The sequence below is a fragment of the Mastigoproctus giganteus genome, chromosome 6, assembly GCF_048544385.1.
Source record: "Mastigoproctus giganteus isolate SK-2022 chromosome 6, ASM4854438v1, whole genome shotgun sequence".
Taxonomy (NCBI): domain Eukaryota; kingdom Metazoa; phylum Arthropoda; class Arachnida; order Uropygi; family Thelyphonidae; genus Mastigoproctus; species Mastigoproctus giganteus.
This window is the reverse complement of record NC_143580.1, coordinates 55,726,565-55,751,636: the sequence shown is the minus strand read 5'-3', so window position 1 is coordinate 55,751,636 and position 25,072 is coordinate 55,726,565. Positions and strand designations below refer to the sequence as shown.

Here is a 25,072-nt window from a genome sequence, read left to right as displayed (position 1 = left end):
GGCAAAATTTAAAGTTAGAAATCATTTACTTTAAACGGCAGTACTTAGTAATTTTAACATCAAATTCAAAAATTTTGGTATGTATCTGACGGAAGGTTTAGATGACGAATTGTCTAAACTTAAAAATAAGCAAGTAGACTCCAGTACAGTTTTAACACTGTATAATGTCATGTTATGAGCTAATGTAATGAAATGTGCTCTTTCTTTGTTCAGAAAATATGGTCAAATTCATTATTAGAATTCTCTGATTCGAGAACAAGGACTGCAATCAAACATGTGGTTTAATTGGTATGATTATGTTATTCTGTGAAGCATTTATGTGAAGCAGTGACACAAGAATGAGCATTTGTATTATAGGATTAATGCCAGTTTCTTAATTACTTGCAGCTTCACTAATGATAACTAATACAAAAGTGAAAATGAATGTCAATTATAATTGTTGAATACCATATCTGGTCTAGGTGGCTAGTTGATTAGGTACACATACTTAAATATGAATAGCACCTGCTTTAGGCCACAAGAACATTCTGAAGAATTAGTGTCATTCCAACAGGGTGTGGCAACTGCCCACACTGCATATGTAAATGTGAGTTTGTTGCTTTAGCTGTTTGACAACTCCATAATTTCTTGTTATGCTCAGATGCGGTGGCTAGCCAGGTCACCTGATTTTTCTGTGCCCAACTTGTGTGTTCTGGGGCTGTTAGCAAGATTTACACCAATAAATCTTGAAGAGTTGCTGAATTGAAAGAAAGAATCATGGAAGAGATTGAAGCATTTGATGTTGACATGAGTTTGTGTAATGCAGAATGTCACAAAAAGAATTTAAGAATGTATTCACAAGCAAGGGGAATGCTTAAATGATGTCATTTTTAAAACCAAGTAGCTGTTAAAAATGCCTTTGGACTTAACACTAGCCAGCATGATTTTTACCTCCAAGAACTTAAATGCTGTTTCAGAACCAATTTTTACGTGTAGATTTCGTAAATCTTCATGACAGTTTCACATCATGGCAATGTACAGGGAGTTACCAAAATATGCCAGTTTCACATAATCTAGTCAGTAATATATGACATACTGATTTATTTTGACAGATATAAGCTAATTCTCTTAATTTTAGCAATTGATTCTGGCCTTGGTTTTCTTTGATAAACATAATCAGACTTCTGCCGATAGTTCTTAGGTTCAAATTCCAATGCAACAATTTACAATTTGATGTGGGATTTACTTAAAGATATAACTACTATCAGGAGAAAGGGGAAGGGTTTTTGCCTTTGTAAAGGTGGCTACAGCGGTCTCAGAGAGTTTTTAAATTCTGTACAGTGGGATCAACTGATGATATTACCAATGGTGAATTCTAAGTGGGAAGCCTTCAGGGACTTGATCTTGGAGGGTACTATGCCTTTCCATACCAACTAAGGAATACTGTTTAAGGTTTAGGCCCCAATGGATATCTGACGAACTAATGCGGCTTGTGGCAAAGAAGAAAAATGCATGGGATGCATATAAATCATCAGGCGACACAGAAGCCTATGGCAGATATAAGCTAATCTGTAATCAAGTCACAAAGGAGGTTAGGCAGGCAATGACAGATTATGAGAAATCTTTGGCAAAGGATGCAAAGAAAAACAGCAAAGACTTCTTTACTTATATAAACTCTAAAAGGAAGGGGATAAATCAGATTTGTCCACTTGATATCAATGGTACGACTGTAGATGATCATTCTCAGATAGCCACCAAACTTTAAATGAGTATTTTGCATCTACATTCACACATGAGGAGTTATTCGAGGAGGAGAGGGCCAGATGTTTATCAAACTCTTTAACAGGGAGCTAAGTGATTCTGTAATAACTGAGAGCAAAGTGGAGGAGAAATCATTGAAGTTAAAAATAAGGAAGGCACCTGGGATGGATGGGATCTATCCAGTTATATTAAAGGAAGCAGCAAACCCTTAGCCATAATTTTGAAAGCTTACTTGGACTCAGGGGAGGTCCCCATGGACTGGAGATGTGAAAATGTGACCCCAATTCACAAAGGGTGACATGGGTAATTACAGACCTGTTAGTCTGACTTCCGTTCCATGGAAAATAATAGTCACTGGTTAAGGAAGTGATGGAGGATCATCTAGACAAGACAGCAGTTATAGTTCAGACAGCTGATGGGTTTGTTAAGGGGAAGGCATCTGACAAATTTGATTGGATATTTGACTATGATGTGGTCACAGAGGAATTGGATGCAAAGAATAATTTTGATGCTGTGGCACATGGAAGACTACTGTACAAATTGGAGCAATATGGCATTAAGGGCAAGTTGCTACAATGTATAAAATGATGGTTGAGTGGGAGAAGACAGATTGGTTATCAATGGACACTGTTCTTCATGGACTAATGTTAATAGTGGAGTCCCCCAGGGTTTGGTGTTGGGTTCATTGTTGTTTTTGGTATTTATCAATGATATTGTTGAAGGTATATTAGGGTTAATGTCTAAGTTTGTAGACAATATGAAGATTGGCAGGGTTGTTAATGACAGTAATGATAGTATGCTACTGCAACAGGATCTGGAAAAGTTGAGCAGATGGACTGAGAGGTGGCAACTGAAGTTTAACATTGACAAACATAAAGTACTGCATATGGGTAGTGGTAACCCCAGAGTAATGTATCAGCTGGGTGGTACTACTCAGACATGAAGTTTTCTGAGCAGTGCAAAAAGTCTGCAAGAGGAAGTCGTGGTGTCTTGTCCATGATATACAGGAATTTTGCTAGCAGGAATAAGGGAGTGGTTGTCCCCCTGTACGAGGTAATGGTCTGGTCACACTTTGAGTACTGTATAAATATCTGGAGGCCTCATTTTAGGAAAGATATAGAGCTGCTGGAGCAAGTACAGAGAGGGGCAACGAGATTGGTGAGTGGAACAAAGGGTTGGTGTTACCAAGAAAGGCTTATGTTCTGCAAATTGCAGCTTCTGGAAACTAGGCACCTGCAAGGTGACCTAACTGAGGTGTATAAGACCTTGAATGGATTGAGCAAGCTCAGTGCTAATGGGATTCTTCCTCTTACTCAGATTACTCACTCGAAGGGGCATAAATTCAAATTGAGAAAAAACAATTGTGGATTAGATGTGCAGAAATTTGCCTTTAGCCAGCGGTTGGTTGATAGTTGGAACAAACTTCCATGTGTTGTAATGGAAGTCAGCAACTTAAATAAGTTCAAGGCAGAACTAGACAAACATTTGGAGTGAATGAATGGGTGAAATGGGAAGGGTGTTTTTATTTAATTATTATTATTTTTTTTGGCTGATTCTGTATAAGCTTGCTTTCTTGCATCATATGCCCTGCTAATGCTAAGAGAGCACATGGTGCTTTTGGTGAGAATTTTTGTAGGCTGTGGCCAAGGTTTTCCAAGTAAGTTCTAGGTTACAGCAGTGGAAATATACTCTTAGCAGAAACAAAATTATCAATGTTTCGAAAAAAGACATGAAATGTTTTCGAAATATTCTACTACAGATAGTGTGTTTTTGCAAAGACGTTATTTATTGGGCTTCTGAAAGAACTAGATGTTGTGCATAAGTCAGATGAATGGGGTTTATTTATAAATGTCTCAAAATTAAGTTTAAAAGCAATTTTGCTTCATAATGCCAACAGATTTATTTCCATCAGTTCCTGTGTTTCATTCAGTTGGACTTAAACTCATGAAAGCATGTCTAAGGTTCTACATGCTATAAAATACCAGGATTATAGTTGGAACGTATGCAGTGATCTTACGGTTATTGGTTTGCAGGGGGTTTTCACAAAATGTTGTTTTTTTTGTATTTGTGGGATAGCCATGCGACAGAAGAACATTATGTTGTGAACATTGGGACAAGCGGGACGAGTTCATACCAGGACAATGTAATGTAAAATATATTCCTTTAGTGCAATTAAACAAGGTTCTTCTTCCACCCCTACACATCAAACTTCGATTGATGAAAAATTTCGCGAAGGGACTAGATAAAGAAGGTAATGGATTTGCATACTTGAAGTGTTTCCTAATTTAACATATGCCAAACTTAAGGAAGGAATTTTTGTAGGACCTGGTTAAAGGAGGTTGAATTGGCAGTTGACAATCATTTAAGGTAGTACATGGTTTTTTGGGTAATAGGAAAGAAGAACACTATGAAATGTTGGTGTCTAATTTACGAGTGCTACAAAAACACAGGCTGTCGAATGTCGTTAAATTCATTTTCTTCATTTCCATCCCGAATTTTTCCCGAAAAATCTGGGAGATGTGAGTAATGAACAAGAGGAGTGGTTCCATCAAGATATTTCCATGATGAAAAAGCAGTACCAAGGTCTCAGGGATCCTGTAATGATGGGGGATTACTGCTGGGTCCTTTTGAGGGAGAGTAAGCAGGAATACATGAGAAGCAAACATTTTTAAGGACAATTACAGGTATGCTGATTATATATTATTGAAATACAGTATAACTATTTTGCTATGAATTATATTTTTTCTGAAGTTAAATGAGTTATAAAGAATGTATAATATTTTTTACCCCTATATTACATACTTGAATCATATGCATATATCCCTTTATTTTAACATTAAACATTGGTACATCTTTTGATGTAGACTTGATAGACTTTTTATGGTGATTTTCGGAATCAGCGTGTTTTATTTCCTCCAGAATCACATATTTTCATTGCGGATGTATGACAAAAAAATATTTTTTGTTGGCTAGTGTAATCTATATTAAAAAGTGCTCACTATAAGGATAATAAAGTCAGTCTGCTGTGCCCTGTCCTTTGTTTTAGTTAAGCAGTTAGTTAATTGGTAACAAGATAATTAGTTATTTAGTTTTCCCCTCAGTTAATCACAAAAAAGAAAACAAAAAACCCAATTCAATTAATTTAAGAAGTAAAGAGTTTAATGTGTCCAAAATATAATGCACTGAATACATTAACTTTTTTTGTGTGTGTGTAACTTGTATTTCTGATAACAGTTCTTAAAAACAATTGTAATTGATATATTGGTTATAGACTTTCTTTTTTCATTATAATATAAAACTAATTATTACAAGTTTTAAATTATGACGTTACATTACAACCTTTAATTTATAGATTACCATGATGAGGAGTGGTTATGGTTTCACATCTGCCTTTGGACGATATGAACAGAGCTCTGACTTGCAAGGATTTGGATTATCACGAGATTCTATAGGAAGGTTTGTGATTTTATGCCAAGTGTTATAATACTATATATATATAATATATATATATATATATATATATATATATATATATATATATATGCAGTATTCTCTCCAGGACCTATTGAATAGGCAAACTGCCCGGTGAATTTAACTGACTGCCTGGCTAAAATTTAAACAATTCTCACGGTACCGTATGGTACTGCTCACTGATCTCGATCAATATTAATTCAAACCTGTATGCGATTGAGGTCAATGTGACAGGAGCATATAAGGTTAAATTATACAATTAATTTTTGCTCTGAATCACTTAAGTCACATTTATAAATAACAGAAAATTTTATAATATTGTAAAGTATTACACATCCCCACTCAGCTACTTCATAATGCCACCTGGCTGGCAAAATTGTCAAACTAATAGAGCAAACTTACCTGCAAAGAGATCTAAACCTCCTAAACACTTCCTAGTTCATTTCAAAAATATACGTGGTCTCATTTCTAATCTCAAAAATGTGCATTTCCACTTACAGTCTGCCAAACCCCATGTACTTTTTCTGACAGAATCTCAGTTATCGGTTGATTCGGCCACTGCTCATCTCAGTTGCCCAAATTATTCGCTGTATGATTCCTTTCGCCTCAAAGGTGGTACTTGTGCATATGTCCAAGACCCTTTGGACCCTTTCAAGAAGCTCAATGTCTTTCTTTAGGTGCGGTCTCCATACTTAAACATAGTATTCCAAGTGTGGTCTAACAGTCGCCTTATATAATTGGATTATGAAGTCTTTATCTGTACTAGCAAATGTTCAATAAATCATTGATAGGACACCATGAGCCTTCCTTGCAACCTGTCTATGATGCTTGGAGAATTTCACGTCTGAGTGTATTGTAACACCAAAGTCCCTTTCTTCCACTACTGGCTTTAGTTCAATATTCCCTATCAGAGACTTGGTAACTTGGAATCTCCTCTTTTCAGTCTTTTCTGGCTTAAAATCTCTCTACCTCATTTTGTCAAATTCATCTGTTGTCTCTACCGTTCTCCCAACTACACTAATCACTTGGAACTCTGACTTCCTCTCTTTGTAACTTGACTTTCTCCAGTCCAACTTTTCTAAAAGTGAGGTAATTTTCCTTGGTGATTTTAATGTTTATAACTCCAGCTGGCTTCCATTTTCTAGTCATAGAGACCCAGCTGGTCGAGATGCTGAGACTTTTGCAATTTCTAATGGCCTTGCAAAGATTGTTCATTTACCTACCAGAATACTGGACAATCCTAACTACACAGCCAACATGCTTGATCTTTTTCTCATAAATAATCCTAAGTATGTGGTCAAAGTGAGTGGTCCTTTAGGCACCTCAGATCACAACTTGGTAATTGTCTCTTCTCCAGCGGAGCTTTTATCTCATGTTACTCCCGACCTCATGTTGTTTGCCTTTACAAGAATGCAAAATGGGATGACCTGCAAGATTTCTTTTCCTTGGTCAGATTATTGTTTCAAAACTTCTTATGTCAACATTTGCTCAGATCGTGTCAGTGAAATTATTCTTGTAGGAATGGAATCTTTTATTCCACTCTCCACTTTAAAATTTTGTCCTTTATCCAAACCTTGGTTTTCCAATAAATGTGCTAAAGCTGTTCAAGAGAAGAATATTGCATATTGTAATTGGCTAGTTTCCAATTCTTCGGTTTCATTTTCTGTCTACACCAAAGCTCGTGTAACAATTGTAAAGCAGTTATGAATCAGTCCAAACTAGATTTTGAACAGGCTAAGCTTAGAAAACTTGCTTCTTGCCCTAATGGTAGCCGAGCATTCTGGTCTCTTGCCAAAGCTATTGGCCGCAACTTTTGCTCATCTCTGCTCCCATCTCTGCCAAAACCAGATGGTTCAATTGTCACTTCAGCTAAGGATAAAGCTGACCTGCTAACATCCCAATTTTCTTCCAACTTGTGCATCATTAATGATCTTGGTAAAACACCTCCCACCATTCCCAACATGCTCCATTCAATGCTTCTTGTGGTCTTCCGACAAAAGGATGTCAGAAGGATTTTGACGAATCATAATGCTAAGAGAGCTCCAGGACCTGATGGTATTTCTCCACTTGATCTCAAAACCTGTACTCCTGAACTTACTCCTGTTCTTTGTCACCTTTTTTCACTTTCTTATTCTAAAGGTGTTTTTCCTTCTGGTTGGAAATTTGTCATATCCAGCCAGTTCCTAAAAATTGTGACAAATCCCACCCATCCAATTATCGTCCCATTGCAGTTACTTCTACTCTTTCTAAATTGCCTCTGACATGAATCTATAATCACTATGTGTGAACTCCATACCATTGATAGGTGCAAATGGCCCTAGTAGCCCTTTCGCTGGAAATAACAATACCAGTACTCTTTCTAAAGTAATGGAGAAATCAATTAACTGCCAACTCATAAACTACCTAGAAACCTTCCATCTGATCAACGACCACCAGTATGGATTCCCTCAATGTCGATCCTCTGGTGATATTCTGGCTTATGTTTCCCATGTATCGACAAATTTAATGGAAAAAGTTCAGTGAAACACAAGAAGTTCCTCTTGACATCTTAAAGGCTTTCGATCGTGTTTGGCATAAAGGTCTTCTAAACATGCTTCCACCTTATAGTTTGCGAACTGTTTTTGTAATTGGTTATCCAATTTTCTCTCTGACCACTCACTGAGGGTGAATGTAGATGGCTTTCTGTCTTCTAACTTCTCCACTAATGCTGGTGTCCCCCCAAGGCTCAGTTCTTTCCCCCCACTCTTTTCCTCTTGTATATTAATGAACTTCTTCCATTGACCGGAAATCCTTTCCATAGTTTTGCTGAAGATAGCACATTGCATTACACTTTCCAGTTTGAGAAACCTCGCCCTGCTCAATCAGCTTCAACTTCTCAAATATCCGCTACCAATTCCTTAAATGCCAATCTCCAGGTGGTTCTCCAGTGGGGCAAAGACAGCTTAGTTGATTTCAGTCCTTCTAAAGCTCGGTCCTGTCTTATATCTTGCAAGAAGGTTCCTTCTGTTCCTATGCTTGTCTTTGGTGACACTCCGATTCTAGGCAAAATGATATATCTCTTTTGGGGATTACCCTGACATCTAATTTCTCTTGGCACAAGCACATTACAAATATTGCTTCTTCTGCATCTAAAAAACTTTGTTTTCTCTTTCACTTTCGGTGTTACTTTTCTTCCAAACAGCTGTTCACTCTGTACAAATCGCAAATCCTCTCTACCATGCAATATTGTTTCCACATCTGTGGCGGTGCCCCCAAAACCTCTCTCTCAGGCTTCTAGATTCCATTCAGAAGTGGGCAGTTAGGTTAATTAATGACTCCTCTCTAACACTCTTTCCACTCGCTGTCTCATAGATGTACTGTTTCTGCTGTGTGCCTTTTCTACAGATACTTCCATGGGCACTGTTCTTCTGAATTGGCTTCTATAATTCCTGCTCTCTCTTTCAAAACAGTCCAAACATGTGCCGCCACCAGCCAATATCCATTTACTGTCCCACTTCAAACTCACAGAACCAACTTTTCATCTTCCTCGTTTATTCATTCAACTACCATTTTCTCGAACAACCTTCCTTCCTACATATTTCCTGAAAATTACAGTCTACAGAAGTTCAAGAAGGTGAATGTCAACAAATATCTTTTTTCATCTTCTTAATCTCCAACCCAAGTGCAGTACTATGTACTATAGGTTCTAATACCTCTCGTGTTTGGGGTTTTCATTAAAAAAAAAATCTATCCGGGTGCATGGCCATTATGGCTCTTTACTGCTCTGCAGGTTTCCACAGAACTCCTATATCCACCAACCTGTAGACTTTTGCTAATTAATATATATATGAAGAGGTATTGTCACTATGGCTGCACTCTCGAATCATAAACAAGTGAATAGAAAAATATAATGCAGAGGCCAGTTCGGTGTGTGTTTCTCCTAAGCGAAAGCAAAGTTATTAGTAAAGAGGTGAAAGAAGAGCAAATGGAATTAGAAGGGCATGAGAGTGATAGTGGAAAATCAGAGTTTAGTAGTGAGGGACTCTATGTTGAAGAAGTTATATTTCAAGAAATTATGGCTAGGAAAGGAACTGCTAGAAGTGGAATTAAAAGGAGTAGGATGGAAGAATCTGTGGAGTATAATCTAGTAGTGGAATTTGATGAAATTAAAGAACAACGAAAGGAATTACATGACTTCTTATTTGTTGATTTGAATAAAGTGACTCGTTCAGCTACGAAAGAGATTTTGACATTCTGGGATGTTCTGGAATCTAAGGCAATAAGATGTGGACAATCAGATATTAAGGGCCAGAATATGTGATTGTAGTGTAGTGGGTGAAGTAGAAAAGACTTATGTAAGTGTAGTGAAAAAAACTGAAAAAAAGTTCCAGTTAAGCAAGAAACCCATGCTGTGATTATAAAATCAAATTGTGAGCATATAAAATCAAGTGAAGAAGTGCAAAATAAAGTTATACAGGCTATAAAGCCGTAGCTTAATGATATTAAAGTGAGACGCATGAGGCCAATAAGGGACAAAGGAATAGTCCTTGAAGTAAACACAAAAGAGGATGTCCAAAGAGTAAGAAACTGTGAGAAGATTCTGGAACTAGGAATGAAGGTCTAGATCCCTCGAGGAGCAGCACAGAAAATAATTGTGTATGATGTGGATCAACAGATTGATGAGGAGGAGTTCCTAAATGAGAGGAATATGAAAGGAATATTAAGGATATGGGAATAACAAAAGAAAGGTTTAGGGAAGAAGTATATGTGAGGTCAATGAATGCAGTTAGAGATGGAGATGTGCAAAATTGGATACTGGAGGTGTCTGTTGGAGTTAAAGTTTTTGCTTAAGCGGGAGGGAGTATATCTGAATTGGTCCTTGTGCTGGGTAAGAGATATGATTTTTATAACAAAATGTTTTAGATGGCCAGAAATTGTAAGAGCAGGCTGTGCGCAGGCACTATGCCAGTGAGGGGTATATGTTTATGGATTGTCCTTTAAAAAGTGAGTCTGCAATGTGCATATATTGTAAGCGATGTGATAGAAGGGCTGACCATTCAGTAAGAAGTAGTCAGTGTTCAGAATATAAGAAGTATATGGAGATGACTAAGAAAGCTATAAATTATGGCTAGAAACCATATACAGAATAATACTGAGTGTAAAATAGTACAAGTGAATGGTCAGCAATCATATCGAGTAGCATTGCAGCTTGCAGAAAGCTTAAGGAAAGAATAGATGCCTTGCTGGTGCAGGAGCCGTATGTGGCTTTAGGCTCGGTTAAGGGATATCCATTACACTTTCGAGTAGCGCAGTGTGATGAACGATGCCAGACTGCTATCATTATTGCTAATCCTGAATTGGTGGTGATTCAGGTAGATACATTAATGTTCTCACATGGAAGTTGTGTAGAACTGTTAGGTCCACTTGGATAAATATTTTTAATGTTTGTATTGCCAGTTTCCGGAGGAGCTGCGTATCTATCTTGAATATATATAGATAAAGTTTGTTATAGTTTGAGGAATTCCAGTTTTATTATGGGTATAGATACTAATCCTACCTCTGTGCTGTGGGGAGGTTTAAATACAGATGAAAGAGGATGGCAGTTTGAAGACTGTTTTGTTTCAACTAGGTTGGAGATAGTAAATGAACAAAACCAGCTGCCTACATTCTCCACGGCTCAGGGAGAGTCTTATATAGATGTTACTGGAAAGTTGTGGAAGGATGGTCAACTAGTGATTACCAAGTAATTTTATTTGAAATAGGGAAGAACTTCCCCAGGGGCTTACATCTGATGAGCATGGGATTGGCACACCCAGGGTCCTGAGCTGGATATCATCATTCTTCTCTTTCTTGGTGATTCTCTTCTATTTTTCTCTCTCTCTCTCTCTCTCTCTCTCTCTCTCTCTCTCTCTCTCTCTCTCTCTCTCTCTCTCTCACACACACACACACACACACACACAAATTTTTTTTTGGCTGGTGCAGCAAAAGTCTCAGGCTTCCTTGCACCATATGGCTAATAATAATAATAAGATAGCAGAATAAGGATAGTAGATTTGGATAGGTATGTGGTTTCCTCTGCAAACTGGAGTGTATTTAATACGAAATTGGAAGAAGAATGGTTATGTTATCAGGCAAGATGGGACAGCAGTCTGGTATGTGAAAAGGTTGATATTTTAACCAAGATTTTAATAGGAGTGTCTGGAGGCATTATGAGGAGGGGAAGAAAGGTAAGTATCTCAGTTCCATGGTGGAATAGGGAGTTAACACAGAAGCGTAGGAGGATCCAGAAAGCTAGGAGGCAAAGTGAAATGGAGTTGGTAAGAGTTTATAGAGAACAATATGTGTAAATAAGAAGACAGTATGTTAAAATAATAAGAGAATGTAAAATGAAATGCTGGCAAGATTTTGTCAGTACTGAGGGTAGTCTGAATCCGTGGGATTACCATATAAAATAACAATGGATAAGATAAAGTTAGAAGGTTCAACATACTATGCAGATACAAGGTAGATTGGAGACTGAGCTGGATGGAATCAACACAAATAGTGTTGGATGAGTTGTTTAAAGAGGATATTATTGAGAATGAAACTGAGGTACAAAGTGAAATTAGAAGATTGAATAGAGAATATGAAGCAGAAGATAAGTGTGAGTTCACAGTGCAGGAAATGGAAGAGGCTATTGAAAAGTTTAAGAATAAGAAGGCTACAGGTAGTGATGGAATTGTAATTGAAATAGTAAAAAGATTGGTAAAAGGAAATATTTTTGCCTGATTTGTTATTAACAGTTTATAATGAGTGCTGGAAACAAGGATACTTCCTAAAAAATGGAAGGAGGCATCCATTAAGTTACGTTGAAGAAGTCGGATAAAGATCTGATGGATCCACAGTCCTATAGGCCGGTAGCTTTGTTGTGTGTGTGCTGGGAAAAAGTATTAGAGTGCTTGATGAATTTTAGGTTAAATAAGATATATAATGAGAAAGGGCAGGCATCAGAGCGGCAGTATGGCTTCAAGAGGGCCAGATCAACGGAAGATGCACTTTTTGATATGATGGAAAGAGTAAGATTATCCCTAGAAAAGTATGTTGCCGGGGTGTTTTTTGATTTTCAGGGGGCTTTTGAAATATTAAATATTAATTATTGCACCTGAGTCCCCTAACTCTGGGACCATGTTGCACTCGTGGTCCCCGATTTCCGGGGCCCAGGTGCAATAATTAATTTCAGGAAAAGGTCCCAGTGCATATTGCATCCTCCTCCAAATATTGGTCTGGCGTCTTGTCATGATCTTTCCATTTGTAGATTTTTACTAGAATAATCTCAAATATTTCTGTTTTCCAAATCTTCATTTATTAAAATTTTTATCTTTAAAATTTAAAATTAGTATATACAAGTATATATTAATTACTGACTGAAACCTCCATCCTTTTTTTTAGTACCACATACATTTCTAACATTTAAAGGTGTGTTTACACTTAGAACACTCCTGGACTACTCTTCTGAATAAAAGTGTATAGATTGTTTACATATGTACAGACAGGGCTGTTCATGATTGGGGGAAATATGTCATTAACATGCATGTGGCGGGTTACAGGATATGCAGTTTTGACATGCACAATTTGGTTTTCTGTTAATGGGTTTATATGACTGATTTATCTGTTGTGAGATACTGTATACAATATAAATTAACACAAAGTATTTTTTTTTTTTTATGCAGAATGCTGAAGTAAAGTTCATATTTTAAACTAGTTTATTAAATTGAACTTATTATAATTCAAATACCATAATTACCAACTTTTAAGATTATGGATGTACATTAATAATGAAATCATGATGAAGAATATTAATTAGTGAATATTTTTTAATCAGTGTGTCAGTAATTTGATAATTTGGTATTTAAAAAAATATGCTGGTGCATGCAGTTGATCAATTAAAGGAAAAGTAGGTTTGTTTGACTTGTAATTTCAGAAATATTCCCAAAAGTCATTTAAACATTGTAGTGGTTTTATATTTCAGTAATTAGATTAATGTGTATTGAATTACAAAATATAATCCAAGTCTAATTAAATAAATAAAAACTAGGTAACATTCAAACTGTTTTGTGCAACTGCATCATTACTACAGTTGAATTTTAAAGCAAACCAAAGTTGGTACATTAGGCATTATTATAATGTCTCATACATTGTGAAGGATTTCACAGTATGAGATGTAATAATAATAATGGTGCCTAATGTACAAACTTTGGTGTCCTCATGGATAGCACAGTTGGTAGAATTACCGTCTTTCTCACACTGGGTGGAAAAGACCAGAGTTAGAGTCCCATCGATGATGTGAAGAATTTTTATGGGCTTTTTCACATTTTTAAGGTTTTTCACTTTTTCAATGGTGCATCATCTTTAAATACATTTTTCAACCCAATTTTAGTGATGGCAACATCACATTAGTTGCTGTATTTGTATGTATGCCACAAAAAAAAAAAAAAAAATTAAAAATTAAATATAAATTATACTACAAAACTGAATTATGGACCACCCAAATTTTGATAATAGAAGTGGCTGCTTACGGAATTTTGATCTAGAAAATATGCAATATAATGATTGTCAGTTTCTGTGCGAAGAAATTTACATTTCTTCTATATTTACAATCTGATCGATAAGTCAAAGGTCCAAGTTGGTCTAAAAGAGGGATGTCAAACTCAGAAGTTTTTGTGATAAATGTATTAAAAATTTTGCATATTTTCCTGTGCACAAAAACTTGTGATCTTATGACACTTATAAAGATTCTTATTATGTTTTCTATTTTGCATTAGTGTATTCCCTTTAAGTATTATTTACCATTATTTTCATATAGATTTAATCCTTTTAATCTATGAAAATTGACAGCACTGGAGTGGGGGTCACCAGTTTTACATGCCTGGTCTATAGTAAATACATGTGAAGGAAGGTTGTTCCAGAGAACAGGCAGTTACTTGCCTGATTTAGTTTATAAATTTACTTAAAATTTGTGTATCTACCTGATATGCTTTTAAAAAAAAAAAAAAGTACATCTGGAGACTATCTTTAAAGTAACTTATATGTCATTAAAGGTTGATGGCCCCCGGATTAAAGTAAGAAATTGATCTGATCATCTGTTGTTCCCTAGTGGTGTAAGCACATGTGTGTTGAAGAAATACCACTTTCAGCCATATCAAAAAAAAGAAAAGAAAAAGTCACTTCTTCAAACTCTATAAAGATCATTCCAAAACCATTGCCTCCAAATTTTTTTTCCCTGTTTGTGATGTTGCATACAAATGTAATTGTGTCAAGTGAAAATTTAAATGCAACTGCTAATATCTTGCAGATTTAAGGACTTCTGCACTATCACTGCATGCCAACTCTCAGGTCTTTAAAAAGTATGAAAATGAAGGGTGACATTGATGTGCATATCACATATTGGAGTTTTATTGAGTTCCTGAATGCAGAGAACATTGTGCCTGTTGAGATTCATTGATTCTTCAAACTTCAGTGAATTCTTTGAGTTAGGTGGAGGCAGTGGTGTTAATAGTGGTTTGAAAGAAATGCAAAAGTCAGGCCATCCTTGCACTGCAGTTACACTGGAAAACAAGGACAGAATAGATACTGTTTTATGAAGACTGATGCATTGGGACCTGAGAAATGTGTGTGGGTGTGAGAACAGGCTTTAATACATCAAAAACAGACCTGGATGGTCTGGGCTACAGGAAATTCTTGTGGATTAGTTCTGCTCACTGTGTAGAGTCACTGAAGAAGTTGAAGATACAAAATGCCAGAGTGAATCAGAGAAGAAAGGAAAATATCACCTTTGGTATGACAATTCCTGGCCCCATACCAGCATCCTTCATGGGAAACACTGCCAACAATAATGCCATCAATGTTTTCATCAAGAAATGGTTCTTAGAGGCTGACAGCGACTTCTGTGAGAGGATGCAGGTACTGGTTCAGTGGCAGAGAAAATATATGCAAAATGGAAACAAATATATAGAAATATAATTGCAAGTCCTTAAAAACTTGAAGTACATAACATACAGTTTAAATTGGCATACTTACAGTGGTGACCAAGGGGTGGAAAAAATGGAGTCATTAGTTTCAGAGCACCCCTCATAGTTCGAAGTAAGTTTATAAGTAAAGTGCAGTAATAGTGCATAAGTTCTGAAACCTGTGGAAGTGACCAGTTGTGATTTTTGTAATTATATCAATTCCAAAAACATTTTAGACTGTCTCATTTTGTGTATCTGTTGTGTCACCCCACACACCTCTATTCTGTTATACTTTTACTAACCTTTTACATCTTATGACCCTTAAGTTTTCAAGCCATTTATGATTTACATAATTACCATTGCCTTTATTTTAGAGGATTGTCAAGATTTGGTGATAGAGGTTCTCCAGGACCGTTCAACAGATCTTCTTCTCCTTTGTATAGCAGAAGTTTCTCTCCACTTAGAAGTAGTCGACGTTCTCCATTGAGAACTTATGAGAGACGTTCTCCTTTTGATAGACGATCTCCATTAACATTTGAAAGGCGTTCTCCAGTTAGAACTTACAGTAGACGTTCACCCATACGAAATTATGACCGGCGGTCTCCATTGCGTGGAAGACTTTCACCATTAGGTGGTAGAGGGTCTCCTGGTGTGTATCGTAGGAGTTTATCACCTGTCCTTTATGAAAGAAGAAGCTTTTCTCCTATACGTAGTTTTGAAAGAGGTAATTTTATTTATTTATTTTATGCTTAAAGATCTATATTTTTAATCAGTGGCATAGGATAATCTGTAGGTTAGTGTGCTGTGTATTCCAGAATTTTTATCTAGTTATATATTTAATACCTTATGTTCTGGCATATAAGTTGACTTTGAAGGTCCAAAAATTCAGAGAGAAAAAGAAAAGCGACTAAGGTAAAGAAAGCCAACACGAGAACCACGGCAAACTACTAGAAACTTGCCAGACAAACTAATTTGTCGCTACCGCAGTTTCTCCCTACATTCTCAGTAAACAGACGTTGCATGTTATCAGTAGTGGCAGTAGAAGTCGAACGATATATTGATTGACATGTTGGTGTGACAGATGAAGTTAGTAAACCTTATTTCCTAACTTAACTTTAAAGTTAAGTTAGGAAATAACATAACCTAACCGCTGAGAACAAATAGAAAGAATGCAGAGAAAATAAAAGCAACTTTTAAAGCAGAAATGACTCAAAGTGTAACAAAAAGACATTAGATCAAGACTCAAAGAACTGGAAGAGATGGAATGTCGGTTATCAGTGTGGATAGAAGATCAAAGAAGAGATCAGGAACAAGTTTGCTTACGATAAAAGCATTAACAATATTTTATTACGATTATATATTGCATTTGATAATGTTTTGGTTACAAATGTGTGTTCAGTAATGGGTGGTCGGCACATAACCCTATTTTTCCCATAAAGCCTGTTATTTATATTGCACGAGGGTTTCTAGGAACACAACCGTGTTATACGAGAACTGACTGTATTAGTAATAGCCACTTGGTGCAAGGAAGCCTATGGCTTATGCTGCATGAACCAAAAAAAATAAGAAGAAAATTTTAAAAATAATAATAATTAATAAAAGAAAAGGAAATGTGACAACCTATGCTTTTCTGTCCTCCCGTAGGTAACCATCCAGCTGACCTTTGAATTTCCCCAAACTGTCAGCCTCTACCACCCATGTAGGTAACTTATTCCAGTAATTTATAACTCACTGGCTAAAATAAAACTTCCTGTCATCCAGTCTAAACATCTCCTTTGTAATTTCAATTTATGGCCCCTAGTTGGCACCTCCGTAGCCAGGTGGGAAGGAGCAGCAGTGCGTAGCACACGCTTCTTGATTAGACCAGGGTTCGAGCCCGTCACCACTAAATACGAAGGATGTGGAAAGGTCAGGGAATGACCACCGCATATCCCGGAGCAATATGGCCTTAGTTGCTAATGCTCCTAAAAATTAAATAACTAACCAAATAACTAACTGGCCCCTAGTTCTGGAATTATTTATAACTGTGAAAATTTCATTCTCATTCATTTTACTTATGCCTCTCAGAGCCTTAAACATCCCAATCAAGTCTTCTTTAAGGTTCCTAGTTTCCAAGCTCTGCACCCCATATATTCAAAGTCTTTCCTCATATGGACTCCCTTTTGCCGATCTCACCAGGCAAGTTACCTGTCTTTGGACCCTTTCAAGAAGCTCAATGTCTTTCTTTAGGTGCGGTCTCCATACTTAAACATAGTATTCCAAGTGTGGTCTAACAGTCGCCTTATATAATTGGATTATGAAGTCCTTATCTGTACTAGCAAATGTTCGATAAATCATTGATAGGACACCATGAGCCTTCCTTGCAACCTGTCTATGATGCTTGGAGAATTCCACGTCTGAGCGTATTGTAACACCAAAGTCCCTTTCTTCCACTACTGGCTTTAGTTCAACTCCACCAAGTATATAAGTTATTTATTTTTTTTTTTTTTTGGTAGTTGTTGGCGCATCGGCTTCTGTGGCCATAATGCACCTCCCAAGGTTTTTGCAGTACTTTGATCCAAGCCCAAGGCGGGATTCAAACCCGTGACCTTTGGGTTGCCAGGCAGTCAGGCACTTTACCCACCCGGCTAGCCCGGTCGGCAGTTATTTTTGTGGTTACTGTTCCCCAGGTGTAACACCTTACACTTTGCTGGATTAAAGCATAGCTGCTATTTTTCCCACCATCCCTGAAGTCTATATAGGTCACTCTGAAGAAGCTCTGCTTGGCAGTGATCGTTAACTACTCTACCAATCTTTACATCATCTGCAAATTTATACATCACACCCTCTATACCTTGGTTTTGCTAAGACATGGAAAACAATGTTCTAGTGCTTGGTTAAAAATCTCAGGTGGAAAAACCAGAACTAAAGTAATTGAGAGTGATAATGGCAAAGTTAAAACAGAAGAGAAGACTATTTTAAAAGTATGGAGTAAATATTTTGAATTGTTTAACAAGGGTGCCATAAACATCACTGAAGAAGAGGAAGGGTAGTGAAAAATATCAAGTAATATAGATGAAATTAGACCTGAAATTCTGAAAGCTAGAGAGGAAAGTTGTGCCATGGTGGTTACATCGCATTAATCAGAGGTAATTTTCTGATGGATAAGTTGAAGGCTGGAGTATGGCAATAATTGTACCAACATATTTAAAGGGAAATAAAGCTGAGTGCAGAAGTTAGAGGAATATCAAAATCTGTGTGTATCTTAGAGGAGAGAATTAGACTTATTGTTGAAAGTAACTGTGAATAGGAATAATCAAGTTTTAGGACAAACAGTTGATGCTAGGATCATCTATTTGTATTAAGACAAATTATTGAAAAGCTATGGGAACATAACAAGAACCTTTATTTAGCATTTGCTACTCTTGGAAAAGCATATGACAAAGTACCTAGAAATCTGCCCATTCAAATTTTAGACAAAATATATCATCAAGAGCAATATTTTCAAGGAAATAGCTTTCTGTGGATACTGCTGCCATATAATGCACCTTATGTAAACAATACGTGTCATTCATATTCACATAATGCATTTGTAAAACAAAGTAGGGGATCTTATAACTAGAATGAACCTTGTAAATAACAGTATATAATGTGGACAGATTAATAATTTAAATGCTTTTCTAAATTTTGTCAAACCTCTGTTGGAGATCATTATTTTTGTCATATTTCCTTCTGTTCCTTCATCTATGATGCATGTCCTGTTCTTGCAAATTTAGTAAGCAGTAGACAAAAACAGTTATGGGACACTGGTAAGTTAATGTTTATAGAAGTAAAAAGTTCAATAACTTTTTACTTCTATAGAAATTAGCTATTGAAGCCAAAATAAAACAATGTTTTTAATATATTGAAAGAAACATTAGTTTTATTTTATATTATTTATTTATTTTTTTATTTAGAGTCTGGCATTGGTGGCATGACATTTCGTTCTGATTTTGATGATGAGTTTGGGTAAGTTTAGTATATTTTTTAATTCTGGCTGATTTTAATTGCTTAAGAATGGCTTCATGCAGTAAAAGATACTAACCTTAAATTTCATGCATATAAAATATATATATATAAATGAATATTAAATGTAACCCTTAAAGGTAATGTTTAAACAGTTACATAGGATAAAGAGGTATTCAGTTGATGAAATGGTTTCAGTGAATGAAAGATTAATAAATCAGGTATGACAGAGATACACCTAAAAGTGCCAAGCAGCATTAAAGGTTGCAAGAGTATATATAAGTTTGTATTAATATATTGAATAAAGTATGCATAAATGGATGTGAAAGTTACACAAAGTGCCAGTAACTAGAAGGGTGAGGAAAGTAGAAAAAGAAGTGTAGTAGATTTGTGAAAGGTGAAAGAATGTTAATATCGTAGAGGTTATGATGAATTAAGCAAAATTATGGGCTGAATTATCAAGCCAATAGAAAGTGGAAGTACTGTAAAGTAAAATTAGTACATCAAAATACTAATAAAAAAAAAAAAAAAAAATGAAAGTAGTATAGCTGTCATCAGATATGGGGGAAACATATTTAGAAAATGGTCAAAAGATACATGGTCAGGTGGTCCCCTGATGAAATACCTGATCATGTATCAATATTTATTTCAGTTGGCATCAGATCCAGCATATTTGCCTTACCTATATTCGACCATTTTCTAAATGTTTTCCCCCACATCTGATGACAGCTATACCACTTTCATTTTTTTTTTTTTTTTTTTTTTTTTTCATTTTATTTTTTATTTTATTAGTATTTTGATGTACTAATTTTACTTTACAGTTCTTCCACTTTCTATTGGCTTGGTAATTCAGTCCATAATTTCGTTTAATTCATCATAACCTTTAGGATATTAACATTCTTTCACCTTTCATAAATCTACTACACTTCTTTTTCTGTTTTCCTCACCCTTCTAGTTACTGGCACTTTGTGTAACTTTCACATCCATTTATGCATACTTTATTCAATATTACTTATATATACGGGGTGTCTCAAAAATATTGGTACAAACGTTTAGGGGAGGTAGGTAACATCTAAAGGAATGTGAATCGCATAGGAACCCATAACCGGAAACGTCACCGTAAGTCGGTACACGGCGCTGCTCATCAGTTTGTGAGAGGGAAAATTTCTGGTTTACTCATTCAAGCAGTAGTCGCTGCACGAAGAGCATGCATCGATATACGAACTGTGAGCTGGCAGACATGCACCTAGTGTATGGATTAACAGAGGGCCCACGGTGTGCACCCCCATGTGGCAAAACATTGCTTCGCAATAAATGTGTGGGCAGATATGGTCGGTGACTGCTTAGTCGGCCCATAACCTGTTACCATCCCGCATGAACTCTGCTAAATATCGGATCTTTCTTGAACAAGTTCTACCACGGCTACTTGATAATGTTCCAGCAAATGTGAGATGCAACATTTGGTTTTAACATGACAGGGCGCCTGCCCATTATGGAAGGTGTGTTCATGACCATTTGAACAGGTGTTTTGGGCGTCGATGGTTATGGGTTCCTATGCGATTCACATTCCTTTAGATGTTACCTACCTCCCCTAAACGTTTGTACCAATATTTTTGAGACACCCTGTATATAAGTACCATGTTTCTATATAATATTAGTGTGCGACCATGGCCTAAAAATGGAACCAAGTATCCACCATAACTATCGAAGTCATACTTAATCCAAAAATAAACATAATAACAAAACAAGAGTATCATGATGCTGTTACTGCACAAGGCTTATATTGAAAGGCACGTCAAAAAAAAAAAAAAAAGTTAAAGTTACCGATAGCTTAATATGCTAAACTTGCCGAATATGACTTACACAATAAAATATATATAAGTACAGCCCATTCCGGTTATTTGGGACACATCAGGACTAGTGCATTTTGGCCATATGGCTGCTCAAATTATCCGAAGTTTCACGTAAATAGTTATAAATACAATGTAAACCCCCCCACCCCCCTTTACAATTGGTTCACTGTGCAATCAAATCATGTTATGATAGAGTCACCATAATAAAGTACCGTTCACTATACGATGTGCAGTAAGCGCCAGTCATTGTGATCACGTTTGTGAATTGAATTTTAATTCTATTAAACAGCAATTCTAATTAGCGAAAATAGGAGGAATATTATCCACAGGCTATAAAAGCAAAGTATATTAAGCACAAATTTACCCTTTATTACCTTACCAGTTAAATTAAATGATACCTGATAATCGGAATAATTAATACGTACTGTGTAATATGTACATACGAACTAGTTGACACTTCTGTTTACTGACATTTGTGGATGGGGGTTAAAATTTAAAACAGTAAAAAGATAAACAATCAATAACAAAGAACACGGCGCCCACAAAATGCAAGTAACACAATACACACAAGTGAGAATGGAGTAACAAGTTACAAAGCTTTAAAAATAGGAATGAAGAGAAGATCTGAAAATTAATTTTTTTTATATGATTGAAGATTTCATGGAAGTATAAACACATTTCACCATAATAACCCTGGCGCCTCCGTAGCCAGGTGGGAAGGAGCAGCAGTGCGTAGCACACGCTTCTTGATTAGACCAGGGTTCGAGCCCGTCACAACCAAATACAGAGGATGTGGAAAGGTCAGGGAATGACCACCGCATGTCCTGGAACAATATGGCCTTAGTTGCTAATGCTCCTAAAAAAAAAAAAAAAAAAAAAAACCAAACCAAATCATAATAACCCACAGAATTCCAGCTGTCGGTATTGTTGCAAATTTAGTAAGATCGAGTTTACAGTCCGTTTATGATAGATTTCACTAACAGAAAAGCCCAATAAACAGGTGACTGCTAATTGTTTTTATTGTTTTATGGTTGTGACCTCCAGAATTTCGACCGAACCACGTGGTACCATCGGAGACAATCGTAGGGCAATCTCCAGTGCTGCAGTCTCCTGCCCCGATTAAACGGCATGCTGTTCCAATTAAGCAGCGTAAACACTGGCTATTTTCTCGATTGGTTTCTGTTTTTTAAGATTTGCCCCAAATAAACAGCTGCCCTGATTAACCGGTGGCCCAAATAACCGGAATCCACTGTACCATGTTTCTCTATTTGTATTTTAACTATATAGCCTAATATTAGTGCACGACCATGGCCTAAAAAGGGAACCAAATATCCACCAGAAAGCAAATAGATAAAAGAATCTATTACTTCGGAATATTTTACCGGGGGCGTAAATCCCCATCCTTTAGTAGGGTTCCTGGTAATTCGTTGTGTGAAGAATTTTGTGTCATTACAACTAAGATTAAGCAACTTAGATGCATAAGTGAAAGCCATATAATTCAAGTATTGCAATTTACTTCTACTGTGTATGTATATATATATATATTTATATTAAGGTGGTCCTTATTTTTAAAAATCATTATTTTAGAATGAAGAAATAATTTTTTCTAGTCTTGTTCTTTCACATGGTAAAATAGTAACATGCAAAATTGCAGGTCAGTAGTATAATATTAACACGTGCGGCAACTAAACTGAATTTCTGTGTCTGACTGTATAAAAACTGCAGCCCTTATCAACCCACTGCAAGATGGAAACCTCCTCAACAACTCATGCTGAGGGAAATGGACCATAATCTGCCACGCTGGCCCAGTGCGGGTTGGCAGATTGACCGTATTTAGCAGTCAGGGGCTTGAACCCTGGTCTACTCAAAGAGCGTGTGCTACTGCACTTCCGCTCCTGACCACTCGGCTATGGAGGCCGGTTGGTTGACTGTATAATCATATTCTAATTGTGGAGACATATATTTAATCAAAAAAGTGTGCAGACATTAAGAACTTTTATTGTTTATTAAAATAAGATGATCTGCTTACACATTTATGACAATATTTATCATTAGTACTCTTTATTCATTGCAGCCTTCTTTGCTGTTGGGTATTTTCTACAATAATACTGAATGACCGAAGTAGTTTTTAAAAAAAAAAAATCATTAGTGCAAATTTTTTTCCACAAAATGCATCTTTATTAAAAAAAAAAAAAAAAAAAAAAAAGGAAAAGGAGTAATTAATTTACATAATCAAATGTACCTGCAACAAAAATTGGTTTTGGTCTTCATTCCTTGTTATTTTGTTATTGTATTCACCTATCAATTTGACACCTCTTTCACCAGTGTCATTCACTCTTCAAAGAAGAAATGATTTTCTTTGATAGTTTTCTTGAGGATCCTGTGAAGAAACTGTGTAAAAATTCATTGGATATTCTAAATCTCTTTAATAAATTAAGCAAATTTTGGGATAATAAATCCACGGGTATATCTCTAGAAATTAATTTTGTTATGTCTTCTTGATTTAAAATCATTTTCTTGTCGGTTTCTTGTTCTCCATAATCATCATCCAGCTTTTTATTTATATTATTTTGCTAGCTATTCATTATATTTCATCCGTTCCAATTGTGATGTTAAATAATGAAAATGCAGCATGTTCTGGCTTCATATACCACAAGTGGTTTAAAAACTTTTCATTTCCCTATTGGGTGATGCCTTTGTGTAATTTTTTAAACTGGTGTAAATTTTTCAAAAAAACTATATCAGTCAAGGGAACTTCCAAGGTATTAGGTGCAGAAAAACAAACTTATATAACAATGTATTAGAAACGCACATATTTCTGCAATTGCTTTAATTTCAATTTTCTTTAGTTCAAATTGAACAAGGATTTAAAAAATTTTAAAGCAGTAGATATACTTCACGATCCACCTTGCCAAACGATAAGATCACGGTGATTGAAATTTTACATTAGCTTTTGCTTAGCAAATGATTTGAACTCTACAGCGATATTTTTTAAAGTTTTGTAAACAGAAGCATCTATTCTTGAAATTAGAATATTTTTTCTTGTCTGTAGTTTCCCATTTATTCTTGAACCTTTTGAATAAAGGGATGACCAAACTGGATGCTACAGTCACCTTTATCAATATAAAACTCCAGTTAGCACTATCTGAAACATATGGTTATGATCTGGTAGCCACATGTCTCTTTTCAACTTTTGTTGCGACAAAACCGCTGAACCATTGGCTCGTCAGGTATTTTATGCTCTAGTATCAAAACAAAATGCCTGAAGTGTATCAGTCAACTCCACTCTTTTAAAGTGTCAAATACAGTGCTGCATACTTCTTTTCCTTGAGATGATGCTATAGCAGGTACTCGTAATAATTCTTCCAAATCTAATCCACTTCCAATCATGAGTAGCCAGTCGCTGTTGTTTTCCCCAAAATATTGGGAAATACCTTTGAATCTCAATGAAAATGAATAATATTGTTTCTCTGCTTCTTTTAATGGATGATTGATTAATTACATATTCATTGGGATTCAATGATGCGATGCAGTAGGTATAGGGAAACCTGCTGTGATAACCATCATAAAGGAACTAAGCTACAACAAGGTTTGTACCCAGTGGGTCCTGAAAATGCTAATACATGAGCACAAAGAAGCCCAGAAAGTCATCTGTATGGAACTTATCCAGCACTATGAGAGTGAAGGCGAGGTTTTTCTTTCACACAGAGTCACAGGTGACGAAACCTGGGTCCATCATTATGACCCTGAAACAAAGAGACAGTCGACGGAGTGGCACCATCAAAATTCACCATGCAAGAAGTTCAAAAGACAGCCTTCTGTCTGTAAAATCATGGCAACAGTGTTTTGGGACAAAGATATGGGTCTTGCTTGTAGACTTCTTGTAGCATGACACCACAATCAACTCAGATTGATATGTAGAAACGTTGAAAAAGTTGAAAGCCCCATCCGTAGAGTTTGACTGGACAAAAACCTTAATGAGGTTCCTCTTCTCCATGGCAATGCACGACACCACACCAGTCTGCGCACAATGGAAGCCATTGCAAAACTGGGGTGCAC

General features: G+C 36.2%; 1 protein-coding gene across 1 annotated transcript in view; it reads left to right on the top strand.

The window, feature by feature from the left end:
• Positions 1-25,072, top strand: part of LOC150084293 (uncharacterized) — a 67,828-nt gene that overhangs the window by 19,875 nt on the left and 22,881 nt on the right. Inside the window, exons 2-4 of the mRNA XM_090376174.1 lie at positions 5,093-5,196; positions 15,551-15,900; positions 19,112-19,163. Coding sequence (XP_090232300.1) covers positions 5,093-5,196; positions 15,551-15,900; positions 19,112-19,163 — 506 coding nt within the window. The remainder of the gene's footprint in view (positions 1-5,092; positions 5,197-15,550; positions 15,901-19,111; positions 19,164-25,072) is intronic.